Source organism: Danio rerio, chromosome 15 (assembly GCF_052040795.2).
Source record: "Danio rerio strain M-AB ecotype USA chromosome 15, GRCz13ab, whole genome shotgun sequence".
NCBI classification, from domain to species: domain Eukaryota; kingdom Metazoa; phylum Chordata; class Actinopteri; order Cypriniformes; family Danionidae; genus Danio; species Danio rerio.
Window position 1 is genome coordinate 50,809,303 of NC_141035.1, and position 20,698 is coordinate 50,830,000.

Sequence of the window (20,698 nt, forward strand, 5' to 3'; positions counted from 1 at the left end):
AATAAATTAAATTAAATTAAATTAAATTAAATTAAATTAAATTAAATTAAATAAAAAAATTCAAAAATTAAATTAAATTAATTCTATATTCCTGTTGAGCCTCATGACCTCTACAAAAGTGTGTGCCTGTGAGTGTGTTTGAGTTGTAACCCCTTACTGCATTATCACCAAGCAGAGCACAGTCTCATCTCCAGAAGGCAATAATCCCTGAACTGATATGATTACATTACGCCATTCAGTCTGAATTAAGAGGAAACATTTTACGAATTGCTGGTTTGAGAAATGAATGTTGTCTCTGCAGATCAATCCTGCAGAAGGTAAAGAGGCGTCGCTGCGCTTCTCTCTGCACACTGCATTTGTTTGTATTAATGTCTGATTTAATATCTGGCTGTCAGATCCGTCTGCCGTTTACTATCATTTCTGCTTCTGTTGTTTGTGTGTGTCGATTATACTGCGTCATTCTGTCCATTACACATACAACACACACACACACACACACACACACACACACACACACACACACACACACACACACACTAGATGGTGCAAAGGTACTTTGTGTGGATTAAATGCATGGTTGCTGTGTTTTCTAAGTGGTTGCTAGGGTATCGCTAAGTAGTTGCTAAGGTCTTCTGAGTGAATTAAATGTATAATTGCTATGTTTTCTAAGTGGTTGTTAGGGCATTGATAGGCGGTTGCTGAGGTCTTGTAGATGGAGTAAATGCATGGTTGCTATGTTTTCTAAGTGGTTGCTAGGGTATTGTTTGGTGGTTGCTAAGGTCTTTTGAACAGATTTAATTCATGATTTGCTATGTTTTCTAAGTGGTTGCTAGGGTATCGCTAGAGGGCTGCTTAAGCTTTTTTTTGAGTGTACTAAATGCATAATGCTATGTTTTCAAGGTGGTTGCTAGGCTATCGCTAGGTGGTTGCCAGGGTAGTTTGAGTGGATTTAATGAATAGTTATGCTTTCTAGGTGCGTGCTAGGGTATTGCTAAGAAGTTGATAAGGTCTTTTGAGTAGATTAAATGCATGGTTGCTATGTTTTCTAAGTGGTTGCTAAGGTATCACTAGATGGTTGCTAAGGTCTTATGAGTGGACTAAATGCATGGTTGTTATGTTTTCTAAGTGGTTCCTGGCGAATTGTTAGGTGGCTGCTAAGGTATTTTGAATGGAATAAATGCATTGTTGCTATGTTGTCTAAGTGGTTGCTAAGGCATCACTTGGTGGTTGCTAGGGCCTTTTAAGTAGATTAGTTGCAAGGTTGCTATGTTTTCTAAATAGTTGCTAGGGTATCGCTAGATGGTTGCTAAGGTCTTTTGAGTGGACTTAAAACATGGTTGCTATGTTTTCTAAGACGTTGCTAGGGTATTGCTAGATGGTTGCAAAGGTCTTTAAGTGTATTAAATGTACGGTTGCTATGTTTTCTAAAAGGTTGCTAGGGTATTGCTAGATGGTTGCTAAGGTATTTTGAGTGTATTAAAAGCATGGTGGCTAAGTTTTCTAAGTGGTTGCTAGGGTATCACTAAATGGTTGCTAAGGTGTTTTGAGTGCCTTAAATGCATTGTTGCTATGCTTTCTAAGTGGTTGCTTTGGCATCAGTAGTTGCTAAGGTCTTTTGAATGGATTAAATAGAAGGTTGCTATGTTTTCTAAGTGGTTGCTAGAGCATTGATAGGTGGTTGCTAAGGTCTTTTAGATGGAGCAAATACATGGTTTAAATGTTTTCAAAGTGGTTGCTAAGGCATCACTTGATGGTTGCTAAGGTCTTTTAGATGGAGCAAATACATGGTTTAAATGTTTTCAAAGTGGTTGCTAAGGCATCACTTGATGGTTGCTAAGGTCTTTATAGTGTATTAAATGCATGGTTGCTACACTTTCTAAGTGGTTACTAAGGTATCACAGGATGGATGCTAAGGTGTTTTCAGTGTATTAAATGCATGGTTGCTATACTTTCTAAGTGGTTGCTAAGGTATCACAGGATGGATGCTAAGGTGTTTTGAGTGTTATAAATGCATGGTTGCTATGCTTTCTAAGTGGTTGCTAGGGTATCACTAGATGGTTGCTAAGGTGTTTTAAGTGTATTAAATGCATGGTTGCCATACTTTCTAAGTGGTTGCTAAGGTATCACAGGATGGATGCTAAGGTGTTTTGAGTGTTATAAATGCATGGTTGCTATGCTTTCTAAGTGGTTGCTAGGGTATCACTAGATGGTTGCTTAGGTGTTTAAGTGTATTAAATGCATGGTTGCTATACTTTCTAAGTGGTTGCTAAGGTATCACAGGATGGATGCTAAGGTGTTTTGAGTGTTATAAATGCATGGTTGCTATGCTTTCTAAGTGGTTGCTAGGGTATCACTAGATGGTTGCTAAGGTGTTTTAAGTGTATTAAATGCATGGTTGCTATACTTTCTAAGTGGTTGCTAAGGTATCACAGGATGGATGCTAAGGTGTTTTGAGTGTTATAAATGCATGGTTGCTATCCTTTCTAAGTGGTTGCTTGAGCATCAGTAGGTAGTTGCTAAGGTCTTTTGAATGGATTAAATAGATGGTTGCCATGCTTTCTAAATGGTTGCTAAGGCATTGCTAGGTGGTTGCTAGGGTCTTTTAATAGATTATTTTGCCTGCTTTAAGGAAACCCAGTTAATTTTGACATATCATTTTTGAAACGACAGTATCTTTTGTTCAGATATTTAGACTAGACACAGGACAGAAACTCTACATAAGTAAAGCATGTTCTGCAGTCTCTGATGATCTGGAATGCTTGGCTTATCCTCATTTGTAAGTGGCTTTGGATAAAAGCGTCTGCTAAATGAATAAATGTAAATGTCTGCCTAATGAATAAATATATGTCATCAGCTGATCAGAGGAAGAGCTGGTTTAATCCCAGCACAGAGAGAATGATGACAGTACGCTGGACTCATGACTTTGCCTGTGTTTGAGGTTAATTGCTCGGTAAGCGCTTCTCTTCTCTTTGCGTTGCTGTAATATAATAAGCGTCCAGGGGGACTGTAGATCAGTGGAAACACTCTGACCTTCAGCAGGAGCTTCTTTAAAACATTCTTATCTAAGTCTGGGCCCGTAAATAAGAGCCAGCGACCTTCATCATACAGAAAAACACAAGGCCCTCGCTCCTGTAAATGAGGAAAACAGATCAATTCTGCTCCGGCGGCAGAAAAGTCACTCGGCTTCTCTTTACAGAGTAACTCTTTATCACAGAAAACTTTTTACTCACGTAGTTGATGACTTTGAGCTGCAGAGACGAGGCGTCCAGATCATACAGCTCACCTGTCAATCACACACAACACACACACACATCACAACCTGACCACAGCAGACTGAAGGAGAAATACTCACTGGCTGAAGGGTGACAGGATCTTTTAAGTGCAATTGCATTGCAATTATGAGTTGTAAATGGTTGCTAGGGTATTACTAGACGATTGCTAGGGTCTTGTAAGCAGGTTTAGTGCATTGCAATTATGAGTTGTAAGTGGTTGCTAGGGTATCACAAGGTGGTTGCTAGACACTTTTTAAGTAGTTTTAGTGCATTGCAACTATGAGCTGTAAGTGGTTGCTAGGGCATCACTAGGCGGTTGCTAGGGTCTTTTAAGCAGTTTTAGTGCATTGCAATTATGAGTTGTAAGGGGTTGCTAGGGCATCACTAGGCGGTTGCTAGGCACTTTTGGGTAGTTTTAGTGCATTGCTGCTATGAGTTGTAAGTGGTTGCAAGGGCAACACTAGGTGGTTGCTAGGGAATTTCAAGGAGTTTTAGTGCATTGCGGCCATGTGTTCTAAGTGATTGTTAGGACATCACTAGGTGGTTGCTAGGGACTTTAGAGCAGTGTTAGTGCATAGCAACTATGAGTTGTAAGTGGTTGCTTGGGCATCACTAGGTGGTTGCTAGGCACTGTTGGGTAGTTTTTGTGCATTGCAACTCTGATTTGTAAGTGGTTGCTAGGGTATCACTAGGTGGTTGCTAGACACTTTTGGGTAGTTTAGTGCATTGCAACTATGAATTGTAAGTGGTTGCAAGGTAGTCGTTAGGGTCTTCTGAGTCGTTTTATTTCTTTGCCGCTATGTGTTCTAAGTAGTTGCTAGGTCATCACTAGGTGGTTGCTAGGGTCTTTTGGGTGGTTTTATTTCTTTGCTGCTATATGTTCTAAGTAGTTGCTAGGTCATCACTAGGTGGTTGCTAGGGTCTTTTTGGTGGTTTTAATGCATTGCCACTATATTTTGTAAGTGGTTGCTAGGGCATCACTAGTTGGTTGCTAGGGTCTTTTGGTTGGTTTTAAAGCATTGCCGCTATATTTTGTAAGTGGTTGCTAGGGCATCACTAGTTGGTTGCTAGGGCCTTTTGGGTGGTGTTAAAGCATTGCCACTATATGTTATAAGTGGTTGCTATGGAATCACTAAGTAGTTGCTAGGGTGTTTTAAGTGGATTGCTATGGTCTTATGAGTCGTTTTAGTGCGGCGCTGCTATGTGTTTGAAGTAGTTGCTAGGCCATCACTAGGTGGTTGCTAGGAACTTTTGGGTAGTTTTAGTGCATTGCAACTATGAGTTGTAAGTGGTTGCTTGTGCAATACTAGGTTGTTGCTAGAGTCTTTTGAGCTGTTTTAGTGCATTGCTGCTATCTGTTCTAAGGGGATGTTAGGGAGTAACTAGGGGGTTGCTAAGGTATTTTGAGCAGTTTTAGAGCGTTCCAACTATGAGTTGTAAGTGGTTGCTAGGGCACCATTTGGTGGTTGCTGGGGAATTTTGAGGTGTTTTAGTGCATTGCTGCTATGGGTTGTAAATGGTTACTAGGGCATCACATGTTGGTTTCTTACCACACAGCTGTAGGATCTTGCGGTCGAGTTCTCTGTAGTCATTCGCTGGTGGACTGGGTTTGGCCTCCACTGGTGCATTGTGGGATTGAGCATGTGGAGCACTGGAGAACCTCTGAACATTTCTGACTCGCTTACAGGCAACAGTGAGCTGAAAACACACACACACATGCAAAATTACAAATTACAAAATACAAGTTTTTATGGCAAGACGTACCCAGATTTACAAGATAAAAGTCTGAATTACAAGACATAAACTCAGAATTACAAAATAAAAGTCTAAATTATGAGCTAAAAGTCTTGAATTACGAGATATAAACTCAGAATTACAAGATAAAAGTCTGAATTACAAAATATAAAGTCAAAATTACAAGACAAACGTCTGACTTATGAGCTAAAAGTCTGAATTACGAGATGTACACTTAGAATTTAAAGAAAAAAAGTCTAAATTATGAGATATAAATTTAGAATTACACGATAAAAGTCTGAATTATGAGATATAAAGTTAGAATTACAAGATAAAAGTCTGAATTATAAGCTAAAAGTGTAAATTACGAGATATAAACTCAGAATTACAAGATAAAAGTCTGAATTATGAGATATAAAGTTAGAATTACAAGATAAAAGTCTGAATTATAAGCTAAAAGTGTAAATTCCGAGATATAAACTCAGAATTACACGATAAAAGTCTGAATTATGAGATATAAAGTTAGAATTACAAGATAAAAGTCTGAATTATAAGCTAAAAGTGTAAATTCCGAGATATAAACTCAGAATTACAAGATAAAAGTCTGAATTATGAGATATAAAGTTAGAATTACAAGATAAAAGTCTGAATTATAAGCTAAAAGTGTAAATTCCGAGATATAAACTCAGAATTACAAGATAAAAGTCTGAATTATGAGATATAAAGTTAGAATTACAAGATAAAAGTCTGAATTATAAGCTAAAAGTGTAAATTCCGAGATATAAACTCAGAATTACAAGATAAAAGTCTGAATTACGAGATATAAAGTTAGAATTACAAGATAAAAGTCTGAATTATGAGATATAAAGTTAGAATTACAAGATAAAAGTCTGAATTATGAGATATAAAGTTAGAATTACAAGATAAAAGTCTAAATTATGAGATATAAAGTTAGAATTACAAGATAAAAGTCTGAATTATAAGCTAAAAGTGTAAATTCCGAGATACAAACTTAGAATTACAAGATAAAAGTCTGAATTATGAGATATAAAGTTAGAATTACAAGATAAAAGTCTGAATTATGAGATATAAAGTTAGAATTACAAGATAAAAGTCTGAATTATAAGCTAACAGTGTAAATACCGAGATATAAACTCAGAATTACAAGATAAAAGTCTGAATTATGAGATATAAAGTTAGAATTACAAGATATAAGTCTGAATTATGAGATATAAAGTTAGAATTACAAGATAAAAGTCTGAATTATGAGATATAAAGTTAGAATTACAAGATATAAGTCTGAATTATGAGATATAAAGTTAGAATTACAAGATAAAAGTCTGAATTATGTGCTAAAAGTCTGCATTACGAGATATACACTCAGAATTACAAGATAAAAATCTGAATTATGACATATAAACTCAGAATTGCAAGATAAAAGTCTGAATTATGTGCTAAAAGTCTGCATTACGAGATATCCACTCAGAATTACAAGATATAAGTCTAAATTTTTAGATATAAACTCAGTATTACAAGATAAAAGCCTGAATTATGTGCTAAAAGTCTGCATTACGAGATATACACTCAGAATTACAAGATATAAGTCTAAATTTTTAGATATAAACTCAGTATTACAAGATAAAAGCCTGAATTGAGCTAAAGGTCTGCATTATGAGATATGAACTCAGAATTACAAGATAATAGTATGAATTATGAGACGCAAATCCAATCTTACAAGATAAAAAAACTACATTGCAATTACAAACAAACCCTGAAATACAAAGTAAATAGTCTGAATGTGAGAAAAATTTGAATAAATATGAGCTAGTTTTACAGCAGCTAGCACAACATAAAACTAACATATTTTACTATATTAAAACACACAATTTCAATACTCTTGATGAGCATTAAGAATATGAACTGTATAGAGCAGAAGTGGCGCCAGCTAATACATTTTAATGTAAAACTGCTGAGAGCGGGAATCGGGGAATAAACTACATCTCTTTCTCTTATCTCAGTGCTTTGATCTGTTAGGACAGAAATTGAATCTCAATCCCTTTTTCTGATCTTCACATCTATTTTTATGAAAGGGCAAATAACGCTGTCCGTTTCTAAATGGCCCTCAGATTTATTGGCTGTTCAGTTGTGTTTTATTTCTCCTCTCTCTCTCTGTCATGTTCGTGATGTTTTTCTCCGGAGCGACACACACACACACACACACACACACACACACACACACACACACACACACAAGGGCAAACGCAGATAATGGAGGACGACAGGCTCGCTTTCATTCCTCCGTCTGAAACACGGCAGGCGTTTAATCACCAGCAGAAACTGTAGAAAACATACTGCGCTTCATTTAAACCATACAAAGACATCAGTGCCGTCACTCATAATTACCAGTTTCATGGTAAACCTTGGTAAATGTTTTGATGGTTAATATTACCATTTCAATATTTAACCACACGTATACGACTTATCATAGGTTTATCTCCAGATCCATATTGTAAGTTCTGTGAACCACAGCGTCCAGATACCTTTTCACATATGATGTAGGAATGTCTGGAGGTGCAAAAACTTTGGGATTCAGTGCTGGACATTTTATTTAAAGTTACAAAAATTTGTTTCCCCAAAGATCCTGTATTGTTACTATTGAATTATAACTCTCAATTTCCCTTAAATGCAAAGGTCCGTAAATTTGGTAAGCTGCTTCAACTGCTACAAAGAAAATGTTGGTACAGAGGTGGAAACCTCCTCACGATCTCTCAGTGAAGCACTGGTTACATTCATTATTGGAAATACTGTATCTGGAACTGTCATCAGCACCATGCCAAAGTGGACATTCTTACGGTATAGACAATCTATATATGCAACGTCAAAGACATCTTGGACACTTAACCCTCATCTGATGCTACGGGTGTCAACTTCATGTAAATTATCTAACAGTTTGGTCTAAACTATAGTTATTCTGTGTTTCCTGATGTGCGTATAATGGGGTGGGGGGATGGGGAATAGATACATGGGGTAATATCTGTTAAAAGTATTTTTCTATCTCATTGTAAAAAAATTATATTTTCATTTTTGGAAAAAAAAAACTGAATTACCAAAAAATAAAATAAATAAATAAAATTACCATTTTAAATTGTCATCATCATTAAAACTGTGATTGTTAATTAAGATATTAATAACTCACATTAAATTCTAACTTTAATGTTAACTGCCTATATACATGTATATTTATTTATGTAATTTATTTATATATGATATAGATCTATCTATCTATCTATCTATCTATCTATCTATCTCTCTCTCTCTCTCTCTCTCTCTCTCTCTCTCTCTCTCTCTCTCTCTCTCTCTATATATATATATATATATATATATATATATATATACACAGTTGAAGTCAGAATTATTAGCCCTCCTTTAATTTTGTTTTCTTTTTAAAATATTTCCCAAATGATGTTTGACAGAGCAAGGAATTGTTCACAGTATGTCTGATAATATTTTGTTCTTCTGGAAAAAGTCTTATTTGTTTTATTTTCGCTAGAATAAAAACAGTTTTAATTTTTTAAACACCATTTTAAGGTCAAATTTTTTAAAGGCACTTTTAAGTAAAATTTTCTTAAGAAACCAACATAACACAATAACTTGCCTAATTACCCTAACCTGCCTAGTTACCTAATTACCCTAGTGAAGCCTTTAAATGTCACCTTAAGCTGTATAGAAGTGTCTTGAAGAATATCTAGTCTAATATTATTTACTGTCATCATGACAAAGAGAAAATAAATCAGTTATTAGAGATGAGTTATTAACACTATTATGATCAGAAATGTGTTGAAGAAATCTGCTCTCCATTAAACAGAAATTGGCAAAAAAAATAAATAAACAGGGGCGAATAATTCAGAAGGGTTAATAATTCTGACTTCAAGCTATTTCTTTTGTATTTTTTTTTATTTTTTGTAAAGTATGTGTGTTTATTTATGAATATATACATAAATAAAAATAAAACAGTCACAATTACAAGATTAAAGTACGAAATGTGAGATATACTCACTACATACAGTATACTCACTGGCCACTTTATTAGGTACACCTGTCCAACTGCTCTATAACGCAAATTTCTCCTCAGCCAATCACATGGCAGCAGCTCACTGCATTTCAGCATGTAGACATGATCAAGAGGATCTGCTGCAGGTCAAAGTGAGCATAAGAATGGGGAAGAAAGGGGATTTAAGTGACTTTGATCGTGGCATGGTTGTTGCTGCCAGACAGGCTGCTCTGAGTATTTCAGAAACTGCTGATCTACTGGGATTTTCACGCACAACCATCTCTAGGGTTTACAGAGAATGCTCCGACAAAGAGGAAATATCCAGTGAGCGGCAGTTCTGTGGGCGCAAATGCCTTGTTGATGAGGTCAGAGGAGATTGGCCAGACTGGTTCCAGCTGATAGAAAGGCGACAGTAACTCAAATAAGCACTCGTTACAACCGAGCTCTGCAGAAGAGCATCTCTGAACACACAACACGTCCAACCTTGAGGCGGATGGGCTACAGCAGCAGAAGAGCACACCGGGTGCCGCTCCTGTCAGCTAAGAACAGGAAACTGAGGCTACAATTCACACAGACTCACCAAAACTGGACAATAGAAGATTGGAGAAACGTTGCTGCTCTGATGAGTCTCCATTTCTGCTGACACATTCGGATGCTCGGCTCACAATTTGGCCTCAACAACATGAAAGCATGGATCATCCTGCCTTGTATCAGCGGTTCAGGCTGGTGGTGGTGGTGTAATGGTGTGGGGGAGATTTTCTTTGGGTCCATTAGTACCAATTGAGCATCAACGCCACAGCCTACCTGAGTATTGCTGCTGACCATGTCCATCCCTTTATGAGCACAGTGTCTCCATCTTCTGATGGCTACTTCCAGCAGGATAACGCAGCATGTCATGAAGCTCAATCATCTCAGACTGGTTTCTTGAACATGACGATGAGTTCACTGTACTCAAATGGCCTCCACAGTCACCAGAGCTCAATCCAATAGAGCAGCTTTGGGATGTGGTGGAACGGGAGATTGGCATCATGGATGTGCAGCCGACAAATCTGCAGCAACTGTGTGATGCTATCATGACAATATGGAGCAAAACCTCTGAGGAATATTTCCAGTAGCTTGTTGAATCTCTGACACTAAGGATTAAGGCAGTTCTGAACACAAAAGAGGGTCCAAGCCGGTACTAGTAAGGTGTACCTAATAAAATGGCCGGTGAATGCATATACATTTCCTATGTATATTTAGTATTTTATGTACACTAGGTGTGTGTAAGTACACATGGCACACACACATATATTATGTAAACACAAACTTTTATCTTAAAATAAAGATAAACGTCTGAACTGCGAGATATAAACTCAGAAGAACGACAAGAAACAAACTAGAATTACAAAATAAAAGTCTGAATTGAGAGTAACTGGACACTGTGACCTGAAAACTAAAAGAGAAACTTGCATTTTTCAGAAAAAAAGTCATTATTATCAGATAAAACAGCAGAAACACACGTCTGTCCTCTGCTTTCATTTGCAGTTTGTTTTTCTCCTGTTTTCCTCTCGTCAGGAGAAGCTTTAAAAGCGTCTGATGTTCAATTGCTTCTCTAATCAACAGAATCAAAGCTCTCTCTCTCTCTCTCTCTCTCTGTGTGTGTGTGTGTGTGTGTGTTCAGATGATGATGATGATGGTGGTGTATGATGAAAGCTTTTGGACCCTTATGACCTCAAATAAACCTGCGCAGATGAAGGCGGTTTGGCTTCTGACTCCAGAGAGACAAGCATGAGGATGAGTGTGTGAGCGTATGTGTGTGTCTTTGTGTCTATGAGTGTGTGTGTGTGTGTGTCTTTCTCTTCATGAGCGTCCATGTGTGTGTGCATGTGTGAGCATTTGTGTGTTTTTCTCTCTCTCTCTCCGACTCTCTCTGTGTGAGTGTGTGTCTTACGTGTTTCTCCAGGATGGTGAGGTTTTGTTCATCTTGTTCTGTCAGTGCTTTACAGCTCAACTGCAGAGAGAAAAACAGACAACGAGAGTCAATAAATCACACAATGCATCATTTCCTCCGGCAGAGAACCTGCGCTACACACATACTCAAAATGTATTTTAAAGGGCAGCTATTTTACCTCTTCTTTAAGGTTTAATATGAATATTCTGGTTGTTCTGAGTGTGCCAGTTTAGGTTCAGTTCAACACACAGTTCAGATTTGTTTATTTTAATGTGTTAAAGAGTGTGATGTTGGGGGCGTGTACACAGCTCGCTGTTTAAGGGGCGTGTTGCTTCACAAGAAAATAAGTTTCGACTTCCCGCCCAATGTAACAAGGGGGCGGAGCCAAGAGCTCCCCCACTTTGTGTATGGCAGACAGAGAGAAGCGTCATGAGTGAGAGGACCAGCATTCAGCCGTACATGTACGACTCGGACACAGACCAAGCAGAGACTACACAATCGTTTGTGTCTTTGTGTTGTTTTGCAGCCAACTGTGTGCTAGTTTTAAGTGCCGAGCTTGTACACCGAGACTATTAACCACACACACTAAATTAACTTTGACTGAGGCTATACTAAACGGCGTCACACACCAGATGCGCCGCACACTAGACGCGCACATGCGCATGTTATTTCAAATGAAACTAATCACATGGCGCTCTGCGGCGCGGCAGAAATATGAACAGTGTCCTGAGGTGTGGCTGGACGCCGCCGACTTGCGACTACGGTGTGTGTACCGGATTATGACTGATGTCCAGAGGCGCATGAAGGCTGGTATGCAACACATAGGGGTGCAACACATAGGGGGGGCCATTGTGCTAAAACTAATATTAAAATGATCCTATTTAAAAGTTTCAAATAATAAAAATAAATACATATTTTTTTGTTTAAAATGTTTATTTTGCATTTTATATTAGTATAATATTGTAATTTGCCAAATAAAAAACATTATACCACCCCTCCCCTCGACCATTTGATTGATCCGTTGCAGCTGGATATTATTGCATTGCTTGGTTGGTCACATGTTCAAAATGGAACAACAAAATAGAAAGCGAAATAAAGAGCAAACAACGCCTTAAAATGAAAACTGCAATGATAAATTGGGTAATAAGAGATTGGTAAGCTTAACCCACACTATTATTGATATAATCAACTTCTAATGTTTTTAAGCCATATCATTCATTCATTTTCTTGTCGGCTTAGTCTCTTTCTTAATCCGGGGTCGCCACAGCGGAATGAACCGCCAATTTATCCAGCACGTTTTTACACAGCGGATGCCCTTCCAGCCGCAATCCATCTCTGGGAAACATCCACACACACACTACAATGAACAATTAGCCTACCCAATTCCCCTGTACCGCATGTCTTTGGACTGTGGGGAAAACTGGAGCACCCAGAGGAAACACACGTGAACGCAGGGAGAACATGCAAACTCCACACAGAAACGCCAACTGAGCCAAGGTTCGAACCAGCAACCCAACGACCTTCTTGCTGTGAGGCGACAGCACCTACTGCATCGCCCCTTTAAGCCATATCTTTAATTATTAATTATTCATTATCGCCACAGAGTCAGTCAGTTTTACAGAAGAGGAGGTTTTGTCCAGACAGGTGTACAGTGACACAAGGCTGAAATCACATACTTCTATTATTACTATTTTCTATACTCGATTATAATGATTCTTAACCCTGTTAAAACTGACACATAAACACATAGTCAGAATATTTACATTTTTTGGAACTAAAATGTTTATTAATCGTTCCATCAAAATCCATTTATATACGTTTTTGTAAATGTATTATGTATCATATATATACATCAGGCCTTTGGGTAACTTTTTTTTTTTTTTGCTCAAAACTATTTAAATTTTTTGTTGGTGCCAGTAGCCTAGTGGTACTGCATGCTGACATATAGCACAAATGTGCTCACGGCGACCCGAGTTCGATTCCCAGCTTAAGGTCCTTTGCTGATCCTTGCCCTCTCTCCGCTCCCAATGCTATCCTGTCTGAATTCTGAACTGTCCTGTCATAATAAAGGTGAAAACCCCCTTAAAAAATACATTTAAAAAACTATTTAAATTTTTGTTATTGTAAGGATCCAAAATATCAGACCATAAGAACTGTTATGGAATTTCATGAGACAAGATGCAATGTTCCAATGGATTTTCTAATCTGAGAAGTGATGAAGAAACCAACTGTTCCACTGTTCTATTCAAATCACTGTTGACAATGCAAACACAGGCTGGAGAAACAGAGCTACTCAACAGCAGGGGCCTCAACAGAAGTCACGCGAAGAAGTCACCCTTCTCCTTCCACTTAAACCCCCCTTCTTGACCCTTATGATACCTTCTGATTAGAGCACATTTCACATAAAATGTTCAAGGTTTTAATATGGTGTATCTTGCATCACTATATTTATGTTTGGTATCATTTTAAATGTCTCTGTGTGATTGGTAAAGTGGTCTTAATTTTACAGTAATATTTTACTGGTATATGTTGATTTGGTTTTTGACTTCTATAAGATCTTGATAAGATGCTCTCCCTCCTAAGAGATGGTTAAGTCCTCAAATTGACCAGGTCAGGGTTTCTGTGACACTTCTATTGTCTTGAATTTATGGCTGTTTGTTTTGACTTGAGTATATAAGGTAAGATGTGCTTTAGGACGGGGGGAGATCTTGTAAAAAGACACCCCATTGCAGCATCTCTGAGACTTATGCTGCAATGTATTTCTGTGGTCAGGTATGCATCTCTAACTCTTTGATTCATCTTTGATTAATGGATGTTGTATTGTTACAGTCTCATCTCTGAATTGGCTTCCTGATGATTTATTATGTAATTGGCAGAATACAATTTTACCTGACAAATAAAATGTTAAGTTTTGATTAATTCTGGAGTTTTGCGAATTCATTGTATCCAGTAGATTATGTGGAGTCTCGTTACCCTTATCGTACGGCATAATCGAAATTGATTAATTTGGCGCATTTGATTATTCGTAGCCATTGCGTGCCGATAACATGTAGACCTTTTAATCATTCGACCACTGGGAATAGCAAGTTGCACGGGCTTGGCTAAAATCTGTTTATTTAGGAAATTAGGTGAGCGTTAATGCAACCAGCCTATCTAAATATTAGTTAATCCTGCATCCTCTGACTATTTTCAGAGTGCCGACATATTGTCCGTGAGAAGAAACGCAAACCCGGGGCGTGGAACTCTGAGCGACGTAGGTCCCTAATGAACGTACAATTAGAATATCAGACCTCAGAAAATATCAAAACTCTAAATTAAATCATAAATGATGAATGTGATCCGTTCTTACAATTAGAAATATAATCTGAATTTTAGGATCATTTAAATTGGAGTCAGATTGAATTCGGAGCTAAAAAATTAATATAAATAAATTCTAATAAATAATAAAATTCTTTTCATAAGCACTAGAAAAGGCTTACATGCATTAAACCTTCGACCATGCTGTTAGTTTCGTCATTGAGCTAATAGATGGACTCCTACATTATAAAAAAGCTTTCCCATAACATTTTGATAAAATAGAGCATTTCAGGCAGTTTATCTCTGTGTGTATTTTTAACACTAAACATTTCACATTGTTCATGCAAAGACAGACGGTATGCATGTGAGAAGTGAAAGTTGAACCCTCACACCCCTCAGTAAATGTGCAGTTGCATGATGTCCACGTAAACACAGTCACTGTCTTTCTCCTCTGTGTCTGTGTGTTGTTTTGTCTCTGTGAAAATCAGCATGTGCCCGAACAGAAACTCCCCCTTTCATGCAAAACCTTCCCTCTTTCCAGTTTTACAAACTTTTACAGTCCACCAAAGACTGTACCAAACTCAGCAGCTTTTTGTAATTTTATCGCAATCAACGTTAACCAAATCATGCTCATACTTGTGCCTTGGTACAGACATGACCAAGATAATGGCTGTTTTTCAATTCCAAGAACGCAGATAATGAACTTGCGACCTTGTCGAGACCGGTCTTGCCAGGTGTCCTTGGAGAAACGAACTTAGGAGACCGCGAGGGCAGAAAAACCCGGCCACTGAAAAACGAAACACTGCGTTCCTCCTGATGGTCACATGACCTTCACATGTTTTTAATGGAATATTATTTAAACATTACAGCATTTATACAGGGATTTACTGACTCGACATTTGTAAACACTTACTCCAACTGACTGGCACGGCTCTCTGTTTACCCACACTCGTCAGCACAACTCTCAAAAATTGCAACTACATGTCAAGCAAGCTCTATGATTGGTCGGCTTGGTAGCGCTGACGAGTGTGGGCGGGACCAAGAGCCGTGCGAGCCCGATGGAGCGATTGTTTACAAATGTGGAGTCCCGTGAAGGAGCTTCAGATGGAAAGTTTTGTTTTTATTTTTACCTCATGTTGTTGCACGTCCGTTGGTTACTGCCTAAAATATGAGCGAGTTAAAACTTGTACATTAAGGAAGCGTTCAGAAAAAACAAAGAGAGAGAGAACTTTGTATTCTCTCTCTCTCTTTACAAGGAGAGAGAAGACACTCGACACAGGAACGTAAACACCTCACAGAACGCAGAAGCATAAACCAGACTTTACAGAGTATTTTACAGTATTTTAAAAATATAAGAAGTTTGCATGTTCTCCCCGTGTTGGCGTGGGTTTCCTCCGGTTTTCCCCCACAGTCCAAACACATGCGCTATGGGGAATTGATCAACTAAATTGGCCGTAGTGTATTAGTGTGTGTGTGTGTGTGTGAATGAGTGTGTATGGGTGTTTCCCAGTACTGGGTTGCAGCTGGAAGGGTATCCGCTGTGTAAAACATATGCTGGAATAGTTGGCGGTTCATTTCGCTGTGGCGACCCTTGATATATAAGACACTAAGCTGAATGAAAATTGATTGAATGAATAATATTAACGAATGAGTCTGTTTTGTAAAGTGTGTGAGCATTACTCTGCTGGTTTTCTAGTAAGCTGAGGAACTATAAATATGACCCTGATCTGATAAATCCGTCACAGTCCTTTATTTCATTCTGCATCACCGTCTCCGCAATAAAACGTCTCCCCTGCACTCAAAAACCCCATCAAATCATCAGGTTTTACGACTCAATTAGAAATAAACACTTTAATTGGACTAATGTCACCTATAAACGCGCAACATTAGGCTGCTCGTTAAAAAATAACGAGCTGTAACAAATTATTTCCCGTTAGGATGATTCAAATCCTCAGGACGCTGGTCTGCCCACGCTAAAAATACTATAGTGATTTATAGCGAATATTGCCGTGTTTTTCATCCAATAAACACTGGGATGTATTAACAAATGCAACAGCTGGGACCTCCGTGAAGTTGGCACCCCATAAGAACAAATAATCCCCAAAACTATGCCATTCGTTTGTGCTGATTTGTGCCGCAAAAACGAACGTTTGTGCTGGTTTGGGGTCTGAGATATTAAGCATTATTTTTTTAACCGTGTGACGTCACTCTCCACCCCATGTTGCGCAATTGACTTCAAAACAGCACAGGTCGTTTGTGCTCGGTTTGTGCTGGTTTGTGCCGTTAAAACGAACACGGTATCCGTTTTCCTCTTTTAGATATAAACAAAATATTTCGGGAGCCGTGACGTCACTCTCCACCCCATTTCCTCCAAATCGCACAAAACTGGTCTCATTCGTTTGTGCTGGGTTTGTGCTGGTTTGTGCCGTTAAAATAAACACTTTATCTATTTTTATTGTTTAGATATTGCCTTATCAAAACATTTCGGGAGCCCTAACGTCACTCTCCACTCCAGGTTGTCTAAATTGCACAAAACAGGTGTCATATGTTAGTGCTGGATTTGTGCTGGTTTGTGCCGTTAAAATAAACACTTTATCTATGTTTATTGATTAGATATTGCCTAATTAAAACATTTCGGGAGCCGCGATGTCATTCAGCGCCCCATTATTTCCTCTAAATTGCACAAAACAGGTGTCATGTTTGTGCTGGTTTGTGCCGTTAAAATAAACACTTTATCCATGTTTATTGATTAGATATTGCCTAATTAAAACATTTCGGGAGCCGCGACGTCACTCAGCGCCCCATTATTTCCTCTAAAATGCACAAAACAGGTGACATTCTTTAGTGCTGGATTTGTGCTGGTTTATGCCATTAAAATAAACACTTTATCTGTTTGTATTGTTTAGATATTGCCTAATCAAAACACTTTGGGAGCCGCGACGTAACTCTATATTGCACAAAGCAGGTGTCATTCAATTGTGCTGGTTTTGCCATTTATAAACACTTTATCTGTTTTCCTTGTTTGGATTTAACCAAAATATTTGGTTAGATTTGTGCTGCTTTGTGCCATGAAAATGAACAACAGATATTTTGTGCACAAATATGTTACTTTCGTTTGCTCACAAATTGTGCTCGTTTGTGCTGCAAAAATATTATATATATATATATATATATATATATATATATATATATATATATATATATATATATATATATATATATATTTTTATTAATTTTATTTATTAATTTTATAAAAATGTATTAATATAAATTTTTTTTAACTGTTTAACCATGCTGCGATTTTCTCTTAAATACTCTTATCATCTGGTCGTCCATATAGGCTGCTTTCGTATTTAAACTAGCAGCCTAAACTTTTCTGTTGTGGTAGGTAGGCCTACCACTTATAAGTAAAGCAGCTTTAGTGGACTTATTTAGTCAATATTTATTTTATGGGTAAAAATAGACAATACGCAAACACATAGGCTATGCGTTTTCTACAGAAGTTTTGGTTTTCGTGATTGTGTGGTTTGTCATACAGTAAAAGAACAATGTCCAAATGGCAATAAAATAACAATAAATAATTGATTAATTAATTACAATTAATAATAATAATAACAATAACAACAATCATATAAAATATTTACATTCACTTAATTGGTAAACACTGTGCATTTTTATCACGGGCTGTAGGATGTTATTTTGACCATTTTGATTTGGTTTAATAAAAGATAAACATGTAATATTTTGTTATATTTTAGTTATCCTTAGTTATCTTCTTATTATTGTCATTATTATTAATATTATTATATTTATTTTATATTTAATAACTTGTAGACTCTTTGAACAATGAGGAAATAACTAAACTTTTTTAATTCAAGGCCCAGACAGCTTGTTTTGTAATTTAATGCCGGCTATAGGCTACCACCTGAAGGACGGTTATACGGCGTGTTGTGATGTCGGCCGTCACCGGAGAAAATTAATTTAAACTTTAAAACTTTAGTTTTTTTGGACTTTTGTTTGAAAGCTTTAGTGGCACTGTAGCTGTCCACCCATACTGTTGTATAATTTAAATTATAGCCTATATATGCACCAATAAACAAGTCGAATGAATGAATGAATGAATGAATGAATGAATGAATGAATGAATGACATAAATATAGATTCTTAAATGTTGATATTGTTTTTGCTAATAGAAAATAACAAATATTAAACAAAAATTTAATAAAAATAAAATGAGCACTTTTCAATATTTATACAATTCAGTTAAATATAAGCTGGACATTTCTGGGGACATGTAATTTCTCTGTGATCTAATATACTGGGTAGCTATATTTTCTAAAATCTCAACCCGGAATTGCTTTAATATGAATATGCTTTACATCCTGATATGCTGTTGTTTCATTTTCATTCTTATTTCACTTGAAAAAATCGGTACTTAATGTTTGAATACTAAAATAAATAACAGCCATTGTTTAAATGGTTATTTTACCAACAAAATGTATATTTTATATTTTTATCAACTTTTGATATAAAACCTCTGTGTAATTTATTGATTGTTAAAAATGAAATAATTTAAGTGCTATATTTTTTATTAGTGAAAGTGCACGCTTACTTTGCCCAAGGCCTTTCAAAAAATATATTTCTGCCACTATAATACAAATGCACTATTATTGTTTTATTATCATTGTTTATTTTTCCTTAATGTATGAAATTTTTGATAAATTTATTTCCCCTCCAATCATTTTCATTCATCACGTTAAATTTAGGTAATTTTCCCTCCAAATAAAATTGATTTGCTGTCTTACCTGGTTTAGCACGGAATGTGAGCCTAACAGCTCAGCATAAAAAAGGGTCCGAACGATTGGAAAAGCGGCTTTTAAAGAGACAAACTATATACGAAATTTGTTTCAAAAAGATATTTTTTCCAAGAAAAATATACGAATTATATTTTAGTTTGAGGCCAACTGCGGGTGGATGATTTTCAGTCAGTGGAAAGTAGGCCTATGAATTTAATATGCCTCATAGTATCACAATCTTGTCATATATTTGCAATTTTTTTAATATGTCATAACACAAATGAGACTATTTTAGTAAATATGTAGCAACTGGGGTGGAGAGACCTCTTAATGATCTGATATTATTTTTTTACAAATAATATTTTTGCAGCACAAACGAGCAAAAACGAAAGTAACATATTTGTGCACAAATATAAATATCTGTTGTTCATTTTCATGGCACAAAGCAGCACAAATCTAACCAAATATTTTGGTTAAATCCAAACAAGGAAAACAGATAAAGTGTTTATAAATGGCAAAACCAGCACAATTGAATGACACCTGCTTTGTGCAATATAGAGTTACGTCGCGGCTCCCAAAGTGTTTTGATTAGGCAATATCTAAACAATACAAACAGATAAAGTGTTTATTTTAATGGCATAAACCAGCACAAATCCAGCACTAAAGAATGTCACCTGTTTTGTGCATTTTAGAGGAAATAATGGGGCGCTGAGTGACGTCGCGGCTCCCGAAATGTTTTAATTAGGAAATATTTAATCAATAAACATGGATAAAGTGTTAATTGTTATGGCACAAACCAGCACAAACATGACACCTGTTTTGTGCAATTTAGAGGAAATAATGGGGCGCTGAATGACATCGCGGCTCCCGAAATGTTTTAATTAGGCAATATCTAATCAATAAACATGGATAAAGTGTTTATTTTAACGGCACAAACCAGCACAAATCCAGCACTAACATATGACACCTGTTTTGTGCAATTTAGACAACCTGGAGTGGAGAGTGACGTTATGGCTCCCGAAATGTTTTGATAAGGCAATATCTAAACAATAAAAATAGATAAAGTGTTTATTTTAACGGCACAAACCAGCACAAACCGAGCACAAACGAATGAGACCAGTTTGGTGTGATTTAGACAACATGGGGTGGAATGACGTCACGGCTCCCGAAATATTTTGATTATATTTAAACAACGAAAATAGATAAAGTGTTTATTTTAACGGCACAAACCAGCACAAACCCAGCACAAACGAATGATAGGCTACCAGTTTTGTGCGATTTGGAGGAAATGGGGTGAAGAGTGACGTCACGGCTCCCGAAATATTTTGTTTACAGTATATCTAAAAGAGGAAAACGGATACCGTGTTCGTTTTAACGGCACAAACCAGCACAAACCGAGCACAAACGACCTGTGCTGTTTTGAAGTCAATTGCGCAACATGGGGTGGAGAGTGACGTCACACGGTTAAAAAAATAATGCTTAATATCTCAGACCCCAAACCAGCACAAACGTTCGTTTTTGCGGCACAAATCAGCACAAACGTAGCACAAACGAATGGCATAGTTTTGGGGATTATTTGTTCTTATGGGGTGCCAACTTCACGGAGGTACAGCTG

At 37.0% G+C, this 20,698-nt stretch overlaps 1 protein-coding gene across 1 annotated transcript in view; it reads right to left on the minus strand.

Moving 5' to 3' along the window:
- Nucleotides 1-20,698, minus strand: part of pde2a (phosphodiesterase 2A) — a gene marked incomplete at its 5' end in the record, with an annotated part of 171,077 nt that overhangs the window by 37,193 nt on the left and 113,186 nt on the right. Inside the window, 3 exon segments of the mRNA NM_001442654.1 lie at nt 3,231-3,283; nt 4,823-4,970; nt 10,991-11,050. Of these exon segments, the coding sequence (NP_001429583.1) occupies nt 3,231-3,283; nt 4,823-4,970; nt 10,991-11,050 (261 nt within the window).